Genomic DNA, 14,658 nt, shown 5'->3' on the forward strand with positions numbered 1-14,658 from the left:
GTGTAGCAGAAAGTAGCAGGGGGTGTGTGTGTGTGCGCGTGTCTCTCTCGAGGGTATGAGGTGTAGCAGAAAGCAGTGTCCCCCACCCCATCACCAGTCACATTTAGTGTTAGGATTGTGAACTTGCATCTGAGCATCATGTCACATTACAGAGTTTTTGTTTTTCACAGGTCAAATGGGAAAAACTCATTCTCTCCTGGAACTGCAGTTTCTGGTCGCAAGATAAAGACTGCTGTTAGACGCAGGAAATAAAGATCTTGATGGTGTTATACACACTGTTTTAACAACAGCTGGTGCCCTACTTTCAGATTCTGGATTGTACTACGTGCTGGGTTATCTGAGGTCAGATCTTTAATTTTGGAATTTTCCTCCTTTTTTCTTTACAGAAGCCCCAACCTCACCTCTCCCACCCCCTTTTAAAAAAATAATAGCTAGACTGGTGACTTATTCTTCAGCAAAAATGTTTTATGATCCAGCAAATTATTCACTGGTTTGGCATAGGCTGGCTGAACCCAGGAATCAAGCCCGCTCAAGAGAATGGCTTTGTATACAACCTCTTTTTCTGCACCACCATGTGCGTTGATATGCGTTTTATGGAACGCATTGAAATTGTAATTATATCTGAGGAATTCTGTATAGATTAGAGGATGTTGAAATGAATGATTTCTATGCTGAGTTTGTGCTGGTGTGTGTGTGAAGTGAGTGAGTTGGGTGTATTGTGCACTAAAATTTTCTGATAGAGGAAAAGCCTGATTAAAGAATGGTCCATGCTAAGGAGTTGCTAGATCTAGTTCGTTCTCCATTTAATAATTATATGCTATTTCTATATTGGCATTCTTCTGACTATCACCTGTCTTGCCTTTTTCATTATTTTATTATGAAACTTGTGTAAATACAATTTTGTTTCTGTACTTTTTTGGCATAACCTAAATCTGTGAACTTGAAATTTTAATTTTGTGTTAGAAAGTTTTTTTTGTTGTTTAGTCTTGTCTCAGATTTTATTATGTAAATCCCATTATTCAAAGTTGCCTAAATCCATTTGGAAATCTTTAAAAAAAAAAAAATTGGGGATTCTTAAAGTGAGTTTATTGGCTTTTCTGATCCAGTTTTTGTTTGGACCAAAAACCAGTATTGTACAAAGTATTAAGCATATATTTTTATATTTACTGAAATGGACTGTGGTGACTTTGGATAATAAGGAAAAGTTTAATATTAAAGCCATGTTTATTACAGTATAATTAACATGTTAAACCATGGGATAAATGCCATCAATAAAAAGTTATGAAATACGTTTTGTTCTAGTGTTAAATCCTAGTGAAGGTATGAGTGTTAGTGGAAGGGAACCTTTTTATGAAGGTTAACAATGGTCAGTTAGAAGAAAAATTCTGAAGAATACATTGAAGTGATTTGGACAACTCCTAACTGAAGGGGAAGTGTCTGAAGATAACCCTGCTTTATGTCTGGTGCTAGGAATCGCACCTACTTTGCATATAAATTGATACCTTTTTAAAAGTTGAAAATAAACACACACAGCCATTTCTGTTTGTATCTTCCTTGATAGGTGGCTAGACAGTGTTTTATTGATAGAGTTCTTGGAGATGCATGCCCAGAATAGCCCACAAAAACTTCAGTGGTCATTTTGTGGAATTTCTTTTGGATTATTTTATAGATTTTTTTAAACTAGATTTCTTTCCTATGGTCCATAAAAGTGCTCTTGGGACAGCGTTTGATGATTGTATTCTTCAATCTGTACATATGATGATTCTGTGGCGACTTTTACTTTGCTGAACTTGTGGTTAAATTCAGTACTTTAAAATGTTTAAGAGCTTTTCTGTGTTTCCAGTGACATGGCTTCTCTTACTGAAAATGTCTTAGGCCATCATCAAATGCTGGTTTCGGAGTAGGAATTTTGTGTTTATAATTCTCACCTTATTAAATAATATACATTTGACATGAACCTCTTCTGGGGGCAGATGATGGTGAATGCTAAAAGAAGTAAACTGGAAACCTGTGGGGTGTTGATGCTGAGAAGTTAATGCCTAACTAAACTGCATGTTCGTTCACTCTTAGCCATTCTTTAGGTCGATATGGATGGGAATATTAGACTTTCTATTCTGGGAAAGATTTTTCCTTAAAAATGTGCTGGAAATATTTCATTTTATTTAGTAATTTTTTTTTAAAAAGCAAGTAACTGAAAACCAAACTTAGGGTGGCTTATTTTATAAATGAAATCTGGCCCCCAGAACTGAGATCTCTAGGGCTAGAGTATTTGGGACTTAGGTAGGACTTGTCTTTTCATGTCAACTGCTTTAACTCTCAGGCTGCACATGGCAGCTGTAGAAAACATTCGTGGTAGCAGCTCCAGCCTCAAATCAGTCCCTGCTTAAGCCCAGCAGAGGTATCTCTTCGTCGGACTGGTACAGGCTGTAGACCCACCCCTGTGGCTGTAATAGCAGCCTTGGGTTCCATGCTCCACACACAAATGAAAGTCAAGCGCTGTTTGTGGAAGAAGGGGAAACGTTATGGAAAGAAAACAATAAAAGCCCACATCTCGTGCTGGATCAATGAGGAATTGTTTTTAACTGAAAATAATCTCTGAAGGTAAGAAAGGCATATGCAGAAAGATGGAATCATCAGGTATGTTTATATAATTTGATTTACAAGAGGGTCCGTTGTTCTCACTGAATGTACATCAACATGCTCGGTGGGGTGGGCCAAATGTATATCCTGGGACCTGCTCACCAGAGACTGATGCATCACTGGGTCCAGGTAGGGCCCCAAATCATTACATGAGCACCTGGAAGACTTCTGATGCATGAGGTCCAGGCAGGCCACTCTCAAGTGGTAGGTTGGTTTTTTAGTAATTTACAGTTTGGGGCACCAAGAAGTACAATTCAGACCACTGAAATAAGTCTTTAGTTATTTGTTACAAATTTCTCTTGGAATTATTCACGGAATTAGGATTTTATTACTTGAAATAAGTGTTGGACTAATTTTAGGAATTTGTAACCAGGCCATAAACTTCCTGGTTGAGCCTGGGGAAAAAACTTATGTTTTCTTTAATTGTATCACTGTGTCGTCATGTGCTGGGCCTGTTTGGAAACTGGCGAATTTGGTACAGTAAAATTGATAAAAATGGGTGTGTTGGGTCTAGCTACACACACCAGCTATATGTACCACGTCAGAGCTTTCATTTCCTTGTAATATGGGGCAATTTTTATATGCTTACCTCAGACATCCACTGTGGTTTCCAGAATGTGCAGTAGTTCGTGGCTGAGGTCCTGACAGCACATTGTCTACAGGATTCAGACCACGCCACAGTTTAACTACATTTAAGTTTATCCTTTATTATCTTTGTGTTTCTCGAGGAACCTGTTGTGTGTCCTGTCCTAGTTTTGTTTGCAAAGGTCTGAATAGGGAACGCTTTCAAGACCAGACTAGGATTAAATTGCCCAGCTCAGTCTTCTACTAGCTACGAGACTCTGACTGCTGGTTCCTCATTTGTAATGTGGGTCCTTAGTATCTTGCACTGCGGTTGGAATGGTTAACAACTGTAAGGAACGGACAGGATTAGTTTAACATTAAAAGCTTAGTCATCTACAGCTAACTTCTGAGTGACTTGCTAAAAGAATATACCTCAAAGTGGATGATTTTTTTTTTTTTGATAGACCTCTATTTCTGAAAGCATTCATCTCCTGAAGGCAGAGAATGCTAGAGCAGCTGTATTTGGAAGCAAGAGATTCTGGAGCAAACCTCAAAGAAACAGGCAAAACACAAAAGCATTGGTGACCAGGTATTTATTGAGACAAAGAATACAAATTGGTGGCAAATTATTAAAAACAGAATGTTGAATTTTCATTTATAGGCAGGCCATCAGATACTGTTTGTGGATCAAGCCATACTATAATGAACTGCAAAGAAATACGCACACAGCTTGAGATGAGGAACTTTACCCAGGCAAGCACGTATTGCAAACACTTTGGCCTTTGGTATGGGCTGGAGGGTGGGAAATGGCAAGTAACTGAAGTATTTGCCAGATTTTAGGAATACTGCTATTATTTAGGAATATTCTTTAAAAGGAACAACAGCCTGTTTTCATAGGGGTAAGTGTAGAATAAAAAAAGTTAATACATTCCCATCAAAAAGCCCTTTATTCCCAAGTAGTTTAATTTTCAACTCCTGTCTTCCTTTTGCTGGAAGTATTTATGCCTAAGTGAAACGCCCAAACAAGTCACTTAAGGGGAAAAAAATCCTTCTTTTAGTTAGAACAATTTTTACCATCATTTGAAACATTAAAGACTTTTATAAATTTAGACAAAGCCCTCAAATATAATGTTTTTTCAATCCTAAATATTTGGGAGAAACTTAGGTGACTGTTTAGGGAGAAAGAAGTAAGTTCTGAAGCAGTGCCACGTGAGTACCACACAGGTGCTTTCTCTCTAGCCAGACTCCCTAAAAGCACAGCTTGCTTGCCGCTGCTCCCTCACCTAGCTCAGCCCAGCGTGCATTCAGTATGTCAGACTTTTCTCAAGGTGCAGGAGCCACTCGGGCTGCACATTTCATAACAGGTAGAGTTTCTAGATGCCTAAATTAACCGCATGACCTGTGGTTTTATATACGGTATGTTCACTGAAATAGTATTCTCAGCATAACAACTCCTAATTTTTGTTCCCTTATTATCTTGTAAAAGTGATGAATAATGTTAATACTATGAAGACAACTTTCTTTTTGCCTTTTTAGGCTGTAGAGCTTCAGTATGAGAATTCTATCTTGACACAGAAAATTCAGCATTTCTGTAAATGAAATAAAGTATACTGAAAATAGGGAGGCCCCAGCCCCAAGAGAAAAACACGTGGCTCCCCCTTCTTCCCCATTTTGTCATTTTCCCCCCCAACTTGGGAATCAGAAATCTCCCTAAAAGTGCTGCATTCATAAACAGACTTGGATTTTGTTGTAAAGGCAGACAAAGTAACACTTTTTACTTGATAGGGCTACATAGTGTAACTTGAATCCTGAGAAATGCATCTACATAGATATTAAAGTATAAAACAAACTGGACTACATATTTCCTTTTGTTTTACTGTATAAAAATAGCCTAAGTGGTGAACCATCGAGGAAATTATACATTAAAGGTGTATTCCAGAGCTACACGTCGGAAGGGTACGTTTCAACTCCAGTTCCCAGTCAGGGGCAAAGGGGGTGTATACTCTGATGCCAATGTATACACTACTAATTGGTAAGTTTATGTAACATTTCCTAATAATTTCTCCTCTAATCTAAGAAGTTAGTGGATGGTTTGGGTTTGTTTACTGTGAAGGACCATAACACTTTCTCTTCCCAGAAACAGGTGAATGAATACAAAATACTAAACGATCTGTTTAGTATTTTGACACATTTAACTAATAGGCTTTCTGTGATGCATTTACTATAAAGTTATTTTGAAAAACATTGTTTATGAAAACCATGGTTCATGGTTTATGAAATTTTACAATAAGAAAAGGCATTAGGACACTGTTACGGTTTCTAAAAACAAATTGAAAATATTCACGTTTTAAATGTCCAAAAAAAGCCCACTTTAACAACTGATATAGTAATAGCAAATGTATTTGCTGTTAAGACCAAAATAAAGCCTAGACTGATCCTGTAAGCACCCTAGCTATGAACTGTTCAACACAGTTTAGTATTTTGGGGGAAAATAACAGAGATGCAGAAAATGACTAAGAAACAAAACTTTTAGTTCAGATATACCTCAGCACAGCTAACTGGGCCATCTAACAAAAAGCACATACACACACTTAAAACTCTACAACTATGCAATCGAAGAATAAATTTAAATGGCAATACACAAAGTGTTACTTAACATTTCCCTCAAAAACATCATCCCTGGCAGGCCCCAAATGAGCTGTTGGCCCACAGAACCAAAGAACTTGGAATAACATCTGGAAATGCTACTCTTCCTTGTCACAGAGAACAGTCCCTAACGGGAAAATTGGTAAGTATTTCACAGGTTACTAGTATTTAATCATGAAATGCTAAGATTATTTAATTCCTTGAACAATATAATAAAAGGAAACTAGTATGTGGATATCCTGTATATAAAGAGAAGTTATATTCAGAACACTGAAAAGGCACTAATACGTTCTTCATGCTGCGCACATACTGGGAATATTGTTTTACAGTAAATATGCAACAGTTTGATGGGACTGCTTTTCCCCACATATTTATGGTTTGATTTAGGGCACTGAAAACACTTGCACATGAGTTTCAATTTAAATTTACAGTGAAAACTTACCCCTCCCCCCAACCCCATTAAAAGCAATCACTAACTTACCTTTTTCTTTAAAAAAACAAAAAAAAAAAATCAAGGATAAGATAGCAATATGACTTAATACTTTTTCATCATCATGCAAGATCTGCCCCCAAATACATGTTTGGGCATTAAGAATAGTTATAAAGTTACATCATTCCTGCAGTAAACTGCAGTACAGATTTTAAAATTTCAAGTCAGAGAACTGCTAGGCCGGCCTCACTTTCCCCTCTCTCTTGCAGCTAACTCACCAGCTCCTGGGATGGGCGCTAAGTGGCTTATCAAATGTGTGTCCCCACTCCCTCCCCACAAAAAGCAAAGACAAAAGTTTCCTTAAGAAGTGTTAACTAAAAGATGAGTGTGTTCACAAAACACAACTGGACATTTTCCATCATTTTGGGATAAACCAAAATAAGCTTTTAAAGTTTCATTTGGAGATTTCAAAGCTGAAAATGCTTTCAGCAAGTTCTAATACCTTAGATCTTAAGTATATACTGTCCGTTGTTGATTATGACACTACTTGCCTTCGGTTCAATCTAAAAATTTTAACACTTGAACTTAACAGGTTTTTCTGCTGGAGAAGTTCTTTCTTTGACATTCAAGTAAAATCAATACTTTCAGCATAGTCACCTGCATCACACTGGAGCGACTGCTTTAATTTCTAAATCATCAGTTAATGTAACCCAGGGATACTGATGGCCTTGATATATAGTTTAGTCTTGTCATTATTCCAGAGAGTATGGAATTCAGGGCTTTTGGGGGCATCATCTGACCCCATTTCTTTTTACCACAATGGTTCCTGCTACAATGTCATAGGCTGTTCGATTATGCTGAAAAAACAGCAGTGTGATGAAAGCAGGGAAAAAAGAAGCAATAGAAAAATTCTTGATCAAAGCTCGTATAGTGGACCTAAAAAATTAAAGCAAAAAAAACCAAAAAACAGATAAGTCGTATACCAACTACATATAGATTAATAGTATTCTATCAAGTTCAAGATGTATTTAAAACATTCAGAGTATAATTAACAGAGTTTTAACCTTTGATAACTGAATTACTTTCAAGCAGCAAAGTATGATCAAACCACCAGGACTAGTTCTAAAGACTTTGTAACATAAAAGTTAGTTCGACTTTAGAACTTACACATGAAAAGCAATAATATGTCTTAGAATGTGAACTAAAAGTTTACAGTATTTCCTAGTATTCTGACAGAAGACTAGAATAACTATTCCCTTTACTACCCTTTCTATAGTCACTCAGTACCTCTATACTTTTAGTGTGTTTTCACCATCTTCTAAACTGAGTACACTTAGGCAGTCCCATTTTCTACCTTCTGTGAAGAGCACCAGCATTTCAAATTACTGTATTTGTTTACCAGATCTTTCTCTGTGGGCTTCTGTGATTAAGGAAAGCTTTCAACAGTAGCTCAGAATGGAGAATTGTCCTACTAACATTAGATTTCTGCCTTTCGGTGCACTGAACGGTTATAGGATAACACAGCAGCTGAATGTGGGCTCTGAATCCAGACTGCTTGGTTTCAGATTCATTTTCTACCAACTACTAGTTGTGTTACACATCTGTAATAAGAGGGTAATAGTACCTATAGTACCTAACTTTAAATTAGTTAATACATATGCAATGTTTTTAAAACAGTGCCTGGTTTATGAGGTGCTCAGTAAATATTAGCCATTATTGACTCATTAAAAGTAATAGCCAGGATTATTAGAATCACAAAAATGTAAGGAAATTTTGAAGATGTGAGCAAATTCAAGGCTTTTTCTAGAGTCTCTTGTTTAAACAACCCAACTCTGAATCATTCTGGCAGCAATTCCAGCCAGTATCCTGTTTTGCTCAACTGATTACCACCTACTCACCTCCACAACTTCCATTATCACTATCTGTACCTTCCCCCAGAGCCAGATGCCAACAGCTAGCCATGAGTACTGGAAGTATTACAAGCTCTATCACTTAGGAGCAGGATGCACGCATGTATAGCTGTCAAAATTCTTATTGCCTATTCAAGATGGGATAATGACAGGTATTACCAAATGGAAGCTTCAAGGCACAGCAGTAACTAAACTCCAATATCCACAGATCTAGAGAATAATAAAGCTAGGCCTGGAGCACTGATATAGAGAGTAGCCACGCCCAAATCCTCCTCATTATTGTGACCTACAGTTCATAAAATGCTTACCTTTGAAGATATATACTGAAGAGAAGTCGATAATCATTGAAAACTTTGTTTTAAACTTAATAATGTAAGCCTATTATATGCCATGAAGAACCAACATCCAAAAATACTTTTATCAAATGGTATAACTTGTGAAAATAATTTTTAAGTACAGTAATCAATACAATTCGTAAGTACATAATACATTAAGCTAAAAAAAAGAACTTACGTTGTAATGCTAACATTTGAGGAAGGAATCACTAAAACCCGACTTGGCGCAATAAGCACTGACGTATCGCATGTCACAACTCGAAGCCCTAGCAGGAACTTCCCTGGGGTGGCTCCACCTGCTCCCCAAATGCAAATTATCTAAGGAAAGAAGGATAATTTTATAATAATTTACTGGCTCAACTATACCAATTTTAAAGGTAAATTTTCCTGCTGTATGATTCATGTTTTAAATTTTTCACGTTGGAAAAATTTCATAGAATACTTAAGGGTTAACCTTTTAATGCATTTCTGCAGGTCTCTAACATCTTCAATACCACAGGATATCTACTGTAATATTTCTCTATGACCCATTATATTTTTTAGCAAGTTGCTTCTATGGAAAGATGGATTTCAAGTTCCACAACCAACTTACAATATATTTTTGGACAAGACTGAAATGTATTATAAAGAAATGTATTACAAATGAAAAATGTCTCCATTCTGAAAGTTCTAACTTGGAAAGTATTATGTTAAAGGAAATTTAGAAAAAATAAAGACATTTGACAAATACATGATTAAAAATAAAAATCTCCACTACTTTTTTGTCTTGGGCTGATAATCTAAAATTAGATTGTTAAAATATTAATATTTGCTGAAGTCAGTAGCTTACCTCATAGAAACAAACTAATAATCTGTATATAAGCGCCACAACCATCATTTTCTGCAAGTCTTCCATTGATGTGTCTTCATCTATTTCTTCTATTATATAATGCATAGCAAACTTAGAGATATCCCTACAAAAAAATAGTTTTCGGTTACAAAGAATTAGTTACCAGAGCAGTTGCATTGATTTCTTTTTCATTAGTGTAAATCAAAAACTTTAATTGAAATTATAAACTAATCTTTAGGTTTCAAACACAAAACATTCATTAGCTTATTCAACAAATAAGCAGCACGACCCTGAGCAGGCGCTGTACTGGCCTCGGGGATAAAATGGCAAGTGAGTTCAGCATGGTCTCTGCTTTCACAGAGTTGCTAATCCAGCAGGTAAAGCAGAATAACTAATAATGAAGTGGGAAAAGGGCTATAGTAGAGAACCATTGGGTACTTGGAGACACGTACCAGGCACACTTCACTTAGTGGAGCCTTCCCAAAAATGACATTTAAGGTGAGATCTGAAGGATGAAGAGAAGTTGGCCAGACTAAGAAGGGAGAAATTTCAGAGAGAGGGACTAACGAGAGAAAGCCTTTAAGCAAGAGTATGATGGAAGCTGTAGGCAGTTCAGTGTGGCTCAAATAACTGTGACAGGTGAGTGATTAAGAAATAAGGGTATTTGTTAAAATATATGAGGACATTAATAAGACTTACCCTGATGGCAATGAGAAACTACTGAAGGATTTTAAGGCAGGAGAGTGGCAGAATCAGAATTTATGATCTCTTTGGTTTTCTATCAGAGACTGAATTGAGATAAAACAGGAGACAGTAAACTGAGATACCAGTTAGAAGACTTGTGTTATAATCCAAGCAAGTGATGGCAGTGACTGGACTAGGGAGAAGCAATGATGAAAAATGAAATTCTGACAGTGAAAAGGAAATGGTATGGGTTGAAGGTTATTCAAGAGACTGAACAGAGTTAGTTGGTACTTGATTGGATGTGTAGGGCATAAGGGAGGGAGAGACAGGGAAGAATCATAGTAACATTCAGGCTCCTGGCAGGGGCCCTGAAATTTAATTACCAGGGTCTGAACTTGACTGTCGCTTACTGCCTTTGTAAATTCTGGGCTTAACTTTTTGTAAGCCCAAATTTCAATCTCTATAAAATGGAGATATTAACCTCTACTCTACAGTGGTGGCAAGGTTAAGAATCCATACAAAGGCTAGCACATGGGAAGTGCTCAACAAGTGATAACCGCTATTATGATTGTTAATCTGAAAGGAAGATTATGCAAATAAATAGCTCACTTTGCAGTTCACTTGGAACTTGCCTGACAGTATACGCAACCCCATTTGGAAATGCCATCTAGCTGATTATTAATAGTTCATCTACCAAAACCTCTTGATGCCTTTGTGTTTAGATACTCCACTCTGAAAATGACTAAGAGAAAAATTTGCAACTGGCCTAAGAAAATAGTGAATAAAATCAAACCAGGATTGGAGGTTCCTTTCACCTACTTTTGATAGGTGAAATTCCCCACATCTTGCAGAATTAAGTATTTTTCTCTCTTTTGTAGTTATTTTTTAAAACCAACAAGAAAGCAAATCCAACAAAGCTCCTATAAAGAAATCACTGACACTGGCACACAGATTATCCATAAAGTCACTTGCAGGCATGAAAAAAAAATTAAAGATCTCTAGACAGTGGACATTAAAACCCTTCTGCAAATGGCCTTAACTTACTTTATTCCACTGAGGTGCATAATGCTTAAGACAATGGTTGCTTTTATAAAGAAGAGAATAAAGAAATCCACCATCTCTGCCATGAATCTGTGGGCCAAGGATGGAATAACATACTCTCTACCTGTAAATTAAAAAAAAAAAAAGTTAGGAAACTAATCGTTACACATAGGCCTTGGAACCCAAGCTAGGTAATGAATGTAAAGTCAAGGTACAACTTGCTGATAAAAAAAATTTTATAACTGCAACAATTATTGACTTCAATAGGACATGTTATTAAAACAGCAACGCTACTTCACGATTTACTGAGCAGTTTAAAGCTTGTTTTCACCCCCTTAATGTTTAGAAGTGATTTCACAGATAAATTTATTTCAAGTACTCAATACATTTCACTAGGGATTCAAATGAGACTCCAGGTGATTACAAGCCTATGACACAAAATTAAACTTTTTAAGCAAAATATCAAGTGTAGACAGTACGAAGTAAATCCCTGAGCCCCTCATCTCACCCCTTAGTTTGTCTTTCTATGTAACAAATCCAGGGATTATCAAGTTGCCATCCTAAATTTTGAATCAAATTCAGGCAACTAGGTCTTGTCCCATATTATCTGTGGCTGGATAAAGTAAACAAAAAGTCTATAAATAATACACTAAAAAGTGTAAGTGACTCAGAATATTCTAATTCCCATACAGAAGTAAACAGACAACACACAAGATGAAGCCAAGGCCCAAAGGTTCATAACTCCATTTGCATTCCTGAAAAATCTCCTTTAATATCCGTCAGTTTCACTGTCCCTAATTCATAAAACAGTTATATTAACTATAGATAATATAGTTAATACATCCATGCCTGGATGCTTTCCAGCATCACCAGTCAAAACTTCCCCTACCCCCAAGCCGGGTTTGCCGTCTGAGAGTGAATTAAGCTTCGGATCTCACTCCACACCGTGGAGACGAAGGCTAAGAGGACGCTTTGAGGAGCAAAGACTTCTTTGCACATGGAAACCACCAGACCGGGGGGCCAGGGAACCGATATGGAGCGCTAGGTCTAAGGGGAGGCGCTCGCAGGGCCGCGCTGTACCCCCTGCGAGCTGACAGACGCGCAGAAGCCGCGGCGAGCGCGGCGGCGGTGACAGCGAGAGGGGCCCGCCGGCCCCGCCTCCAGGTCGCTCCCCGAAGAGCCTCTCACCTGCCTGCCGCCCGGTCTCGCTCGAAGCTCGCGAGGCAGCGGCGGGTCCTACCCTCGTCGCGGGGGCTGCCCGGGCCGGCGGCTGCACGTGAGGCGCGCGGGCTCCCGGGCCGGCGACCGGAGCCGAGGCGGTGAGGCCGGCGGAGGCCGGCGGCTCGGGCCCGGCGGCCGCGGCGCTCAGGAAGTAGAAGGGGTTGTAATAGCCCAGCTGCAGGGGCGGCGGCCCGGAGGCCGGGGCGGCGGCGGCACCGGCGCCCGCGAGGTAGATGGGCGCAGGCGGCTGGGGGCTGCAGTAGGCGGGGAAGGCGGCCAGGCCGCTGTGCCAGGTGAGGTAGCCGCAGTAGGACTGCCACAGCCACTCGTGCACCTGCCGGGAGTACTCTCGGGCGCTCAGCCGCGCCGGCTTCTCCCGCGGCGCCGCCGCCTCGGGCGCCTCGCAGCCTGCCGGTGCCTGCGAGCCAGAGCCGGAGCCAGAGCCGGGGCCGGAGCCAGAGCCGGAGCCCGCCTCCCTGCCATTCTCGGGCTCGCGCGGCGGCTCCGACTCCTCGGTGGCGGCCGCGGGGGGACCGAGGCCCGGGGCTGGGGGCCGGCCCGGAGCCTGGGGTTCGGCCTGCGGCCCGTCCCGGGGCCGTGGGGCGGCGGCGGGAAGGCCTCTTCGGGAAAGAACGGGCTCGTGGTCCCCTCCGCCGTCGTCCTGCCCGGGAGGGCGGCCTCGGGCTTTCTCCGGCCCCTCCGCCATCGTCGCCTCAGCAGCACGCTCGGGCGGTCGCTGTCACTGCGCCTGTCTCACTCCCCCACTGGCCCCTCCCCAACCGCCCGGTAGCCACCGCTGCAGCCGCAAGCGTCAACAATTCGCCACCGGAAGCGGAAACCCACCCCCTCGTCGGCGTCGCCGGCGCGGGGCGGAGCCAGGAGGCGGGGCGTGAGAGTGGGCCTTGGTGCTCAGAGCCTTGGGAGGCAGGAGGACTCCTCCTCGGCTGGGCGTGGGCTTATCGCTTGAGGGGCCCAGACTACCACCCGTCCCCCAGACACACACCTCTTGTGGTTTTAATGAAGTTGGAGGCCCGAGGCTTCTCCAGATAATCTCACGGGATGTGGACTCAGGCTGCTCCGGGAGAAAGAGCTGATGGAAGAAGATTTCAGAGAGAGGTCCCAGGGCTCGGCGCCGCCTTTTCTGTTTGGGACCGCGACAGTTTTGGTCTCTAGGCACAGGGCTTGTTACTTGTTTCCGCCTGCGTTCATTCCAGTTAACTGGTCCTCGCCCATCTGTACTCAAGGTGATATGAGGCATATCCCCTTAGAGGATAAGAAATTAATAACCAAACCATACTGGGATCTATCAAGATAGTATGGCTCAGCGGCAGAGATCTTGATTGTAAGAGAAAAGAGGAGTTATGTTGATTTAAGAGCTAGACTCTGTCCTTATCCTGGAGCTGACCTGTGTCCATAATATCTTACTCTTCACTGCTGCAGACACAAGCCTACTTCAGCAAAATTGTGCCTTTCCTCAGACCCGTTATCTCAACCTTTGGTGCCTGCCTTTTATTTTCTGTTAAGGCAAGGCCCCGTTCATATCCCAGGGCTTTGGAGCCTCCTCTGAGTACAGAAGCCCAGGCACGATTTCCCCTTCCTCTGAATTATATATGGCACCTTACATATGTATAGTTTAATACACCTTCCTATGTCCTTAAGTTGGTTAAGTGATAGGAATATATCTTTGTATCCCCAGTCCCATACAGGAGATCTACAGGGGCCAGGTATCGTGGGTTATACTTGTTAACAATGATTCCCATAATCACTCTTGACTTTGCTCTGGGAGATGAAAGTAAAAGGCTTAACTTTTGCCCTGAAGGAGCTAATGATTTGGTTAAAGGGAAAGACTTTCATGAAACACTCGAAGACCTATTTAAGACAATACCAATATAATATGAGTCCAAAATAAGGGAAAGATAATGGTGGCCTATTGCTAGAAAGGTTACCCTTAGAGATGTGATTTTAAAAATCAACTCCGGGACTTCCCTGGTGGTGCAGCAGTTAAGAATTTGCCTGTCAATGCAGGGGACATGGGTTGGATCCCTGGTCCGGGAAGATCCCATATGCCGTGGAGCAATGAAGCCCACGAGCCGCAACTACTGAGCCCACGCACTGCAATTACTGAACCTGGCACTTCTAGAGGCCGTGCTCCACAACAAGAGAAGCCACCGCAATGAGAAGCCCACGCACTGCAATGAAGAGTAGCCCCTGCTCACCGCAACTAGAGAAAGCCTACACGCAGCAACGAAGACCCAACACAGCCAAAAATTTAAAAAAAAAATCAACTGTGAAAAAGTTGTAACATTTAAACATGCATTTGGGAAGGGGAGGAAGGAGAAGCAGGAACAAATAAATGAA

General features: G+C 40.9%; 2 protein-coding genes across 9 annotated transcripts in view; one reads left to right on the forward strand and one right to left on the reverse strand.

The window, feature by feature from the left end:
* NUP153 (nucleoporin 153) overlaps nucleotides 1-6,348 on the forward strand; it is an 81,969-nt gene extending 75,621 nt beyond the window's left edge. For all 8 annotated transcript variants that reach the window (XM_032650402.1, XM_032650401.1, XM_032650403.1 and 5 more), the window contains one exon: nucleotides 171-6,348. In XM_032650402.1, the coding sequence (XP_032506293.1) occupies nucleotides 171-252 (82 nt within the window). In that variant the 3' untranslated portion in view covers nucleotides 253-6,348. The remainder of the gene's footprint in view (nucleotides 1-170) is intronic.
* On the reverse strand, nucleotides 3,783-13,100 carry FAM8A1 (family with sequence similarity 8 member A1). Its single transcript, XM_032650410.1, has 5 exons — nucleotides 12,268-13,100; nucleotides 11,083-11,203; nucleotides 9,355-9,478; nucleotides 8,704-8,843; nucleotides 3,783-7,216 (listed from the first exon to the last, which is right to left on the reverse strand). The coding sequence occupies exons 1-5, from the start codon at nucleotides 13,004-13,006 to the stop codon at nucleotides 7,072-7,074; spliced, it is 1,269 nt and encodes a 422-aa protein (XP_032506301.1). The 5' UTR covers nucleotides 13,007-13,100; the 3' UTR covers nucleotides 3,783-7,071.
* Nucleotides 13,101-14,658: the final 1,558 nt, after the last annotated feature.

This window comes from Phocoena sinus, chromosome 11, assembly GCF_008692025.1.
Source record: "Phocoena sinus isolate mPhoSin1 chromosome 11, mPhoSin1.pri, whole genome shotgun sequence".
Lineage (NCBI taxonomy): Eukaryota > Metazoa > Chordata > Mammalia > Artiodactyla > Phocoenidae > Phocoena > Phocoena sinus.

Bases quoted from the DNA above. Each gene is read 5' to 3' on its own strand.
- FAM8A1 (XM_032650410.1), bottom strand. From the start codon at position 13,006: ATGGCGGAGGGGCCGGAGAAAGCCCGAGGCCGCCCTCCCGGGCAGGAC. The intron at 8,844-9,354 runs GTAAGCTACTGA...TTCTTTCCTTAG, and splicing joins TATTAGTTTGTTTCTATGAG to ATAATTTGCATTTGGGGAGC. The intron at 7,217-8,703 runs GTAAGTTCTTTT...TTAATTTTTTAG, and splicing joins TCAAATGTTAGCATTACAAC to GTCCACTATACGAGCTTTGA.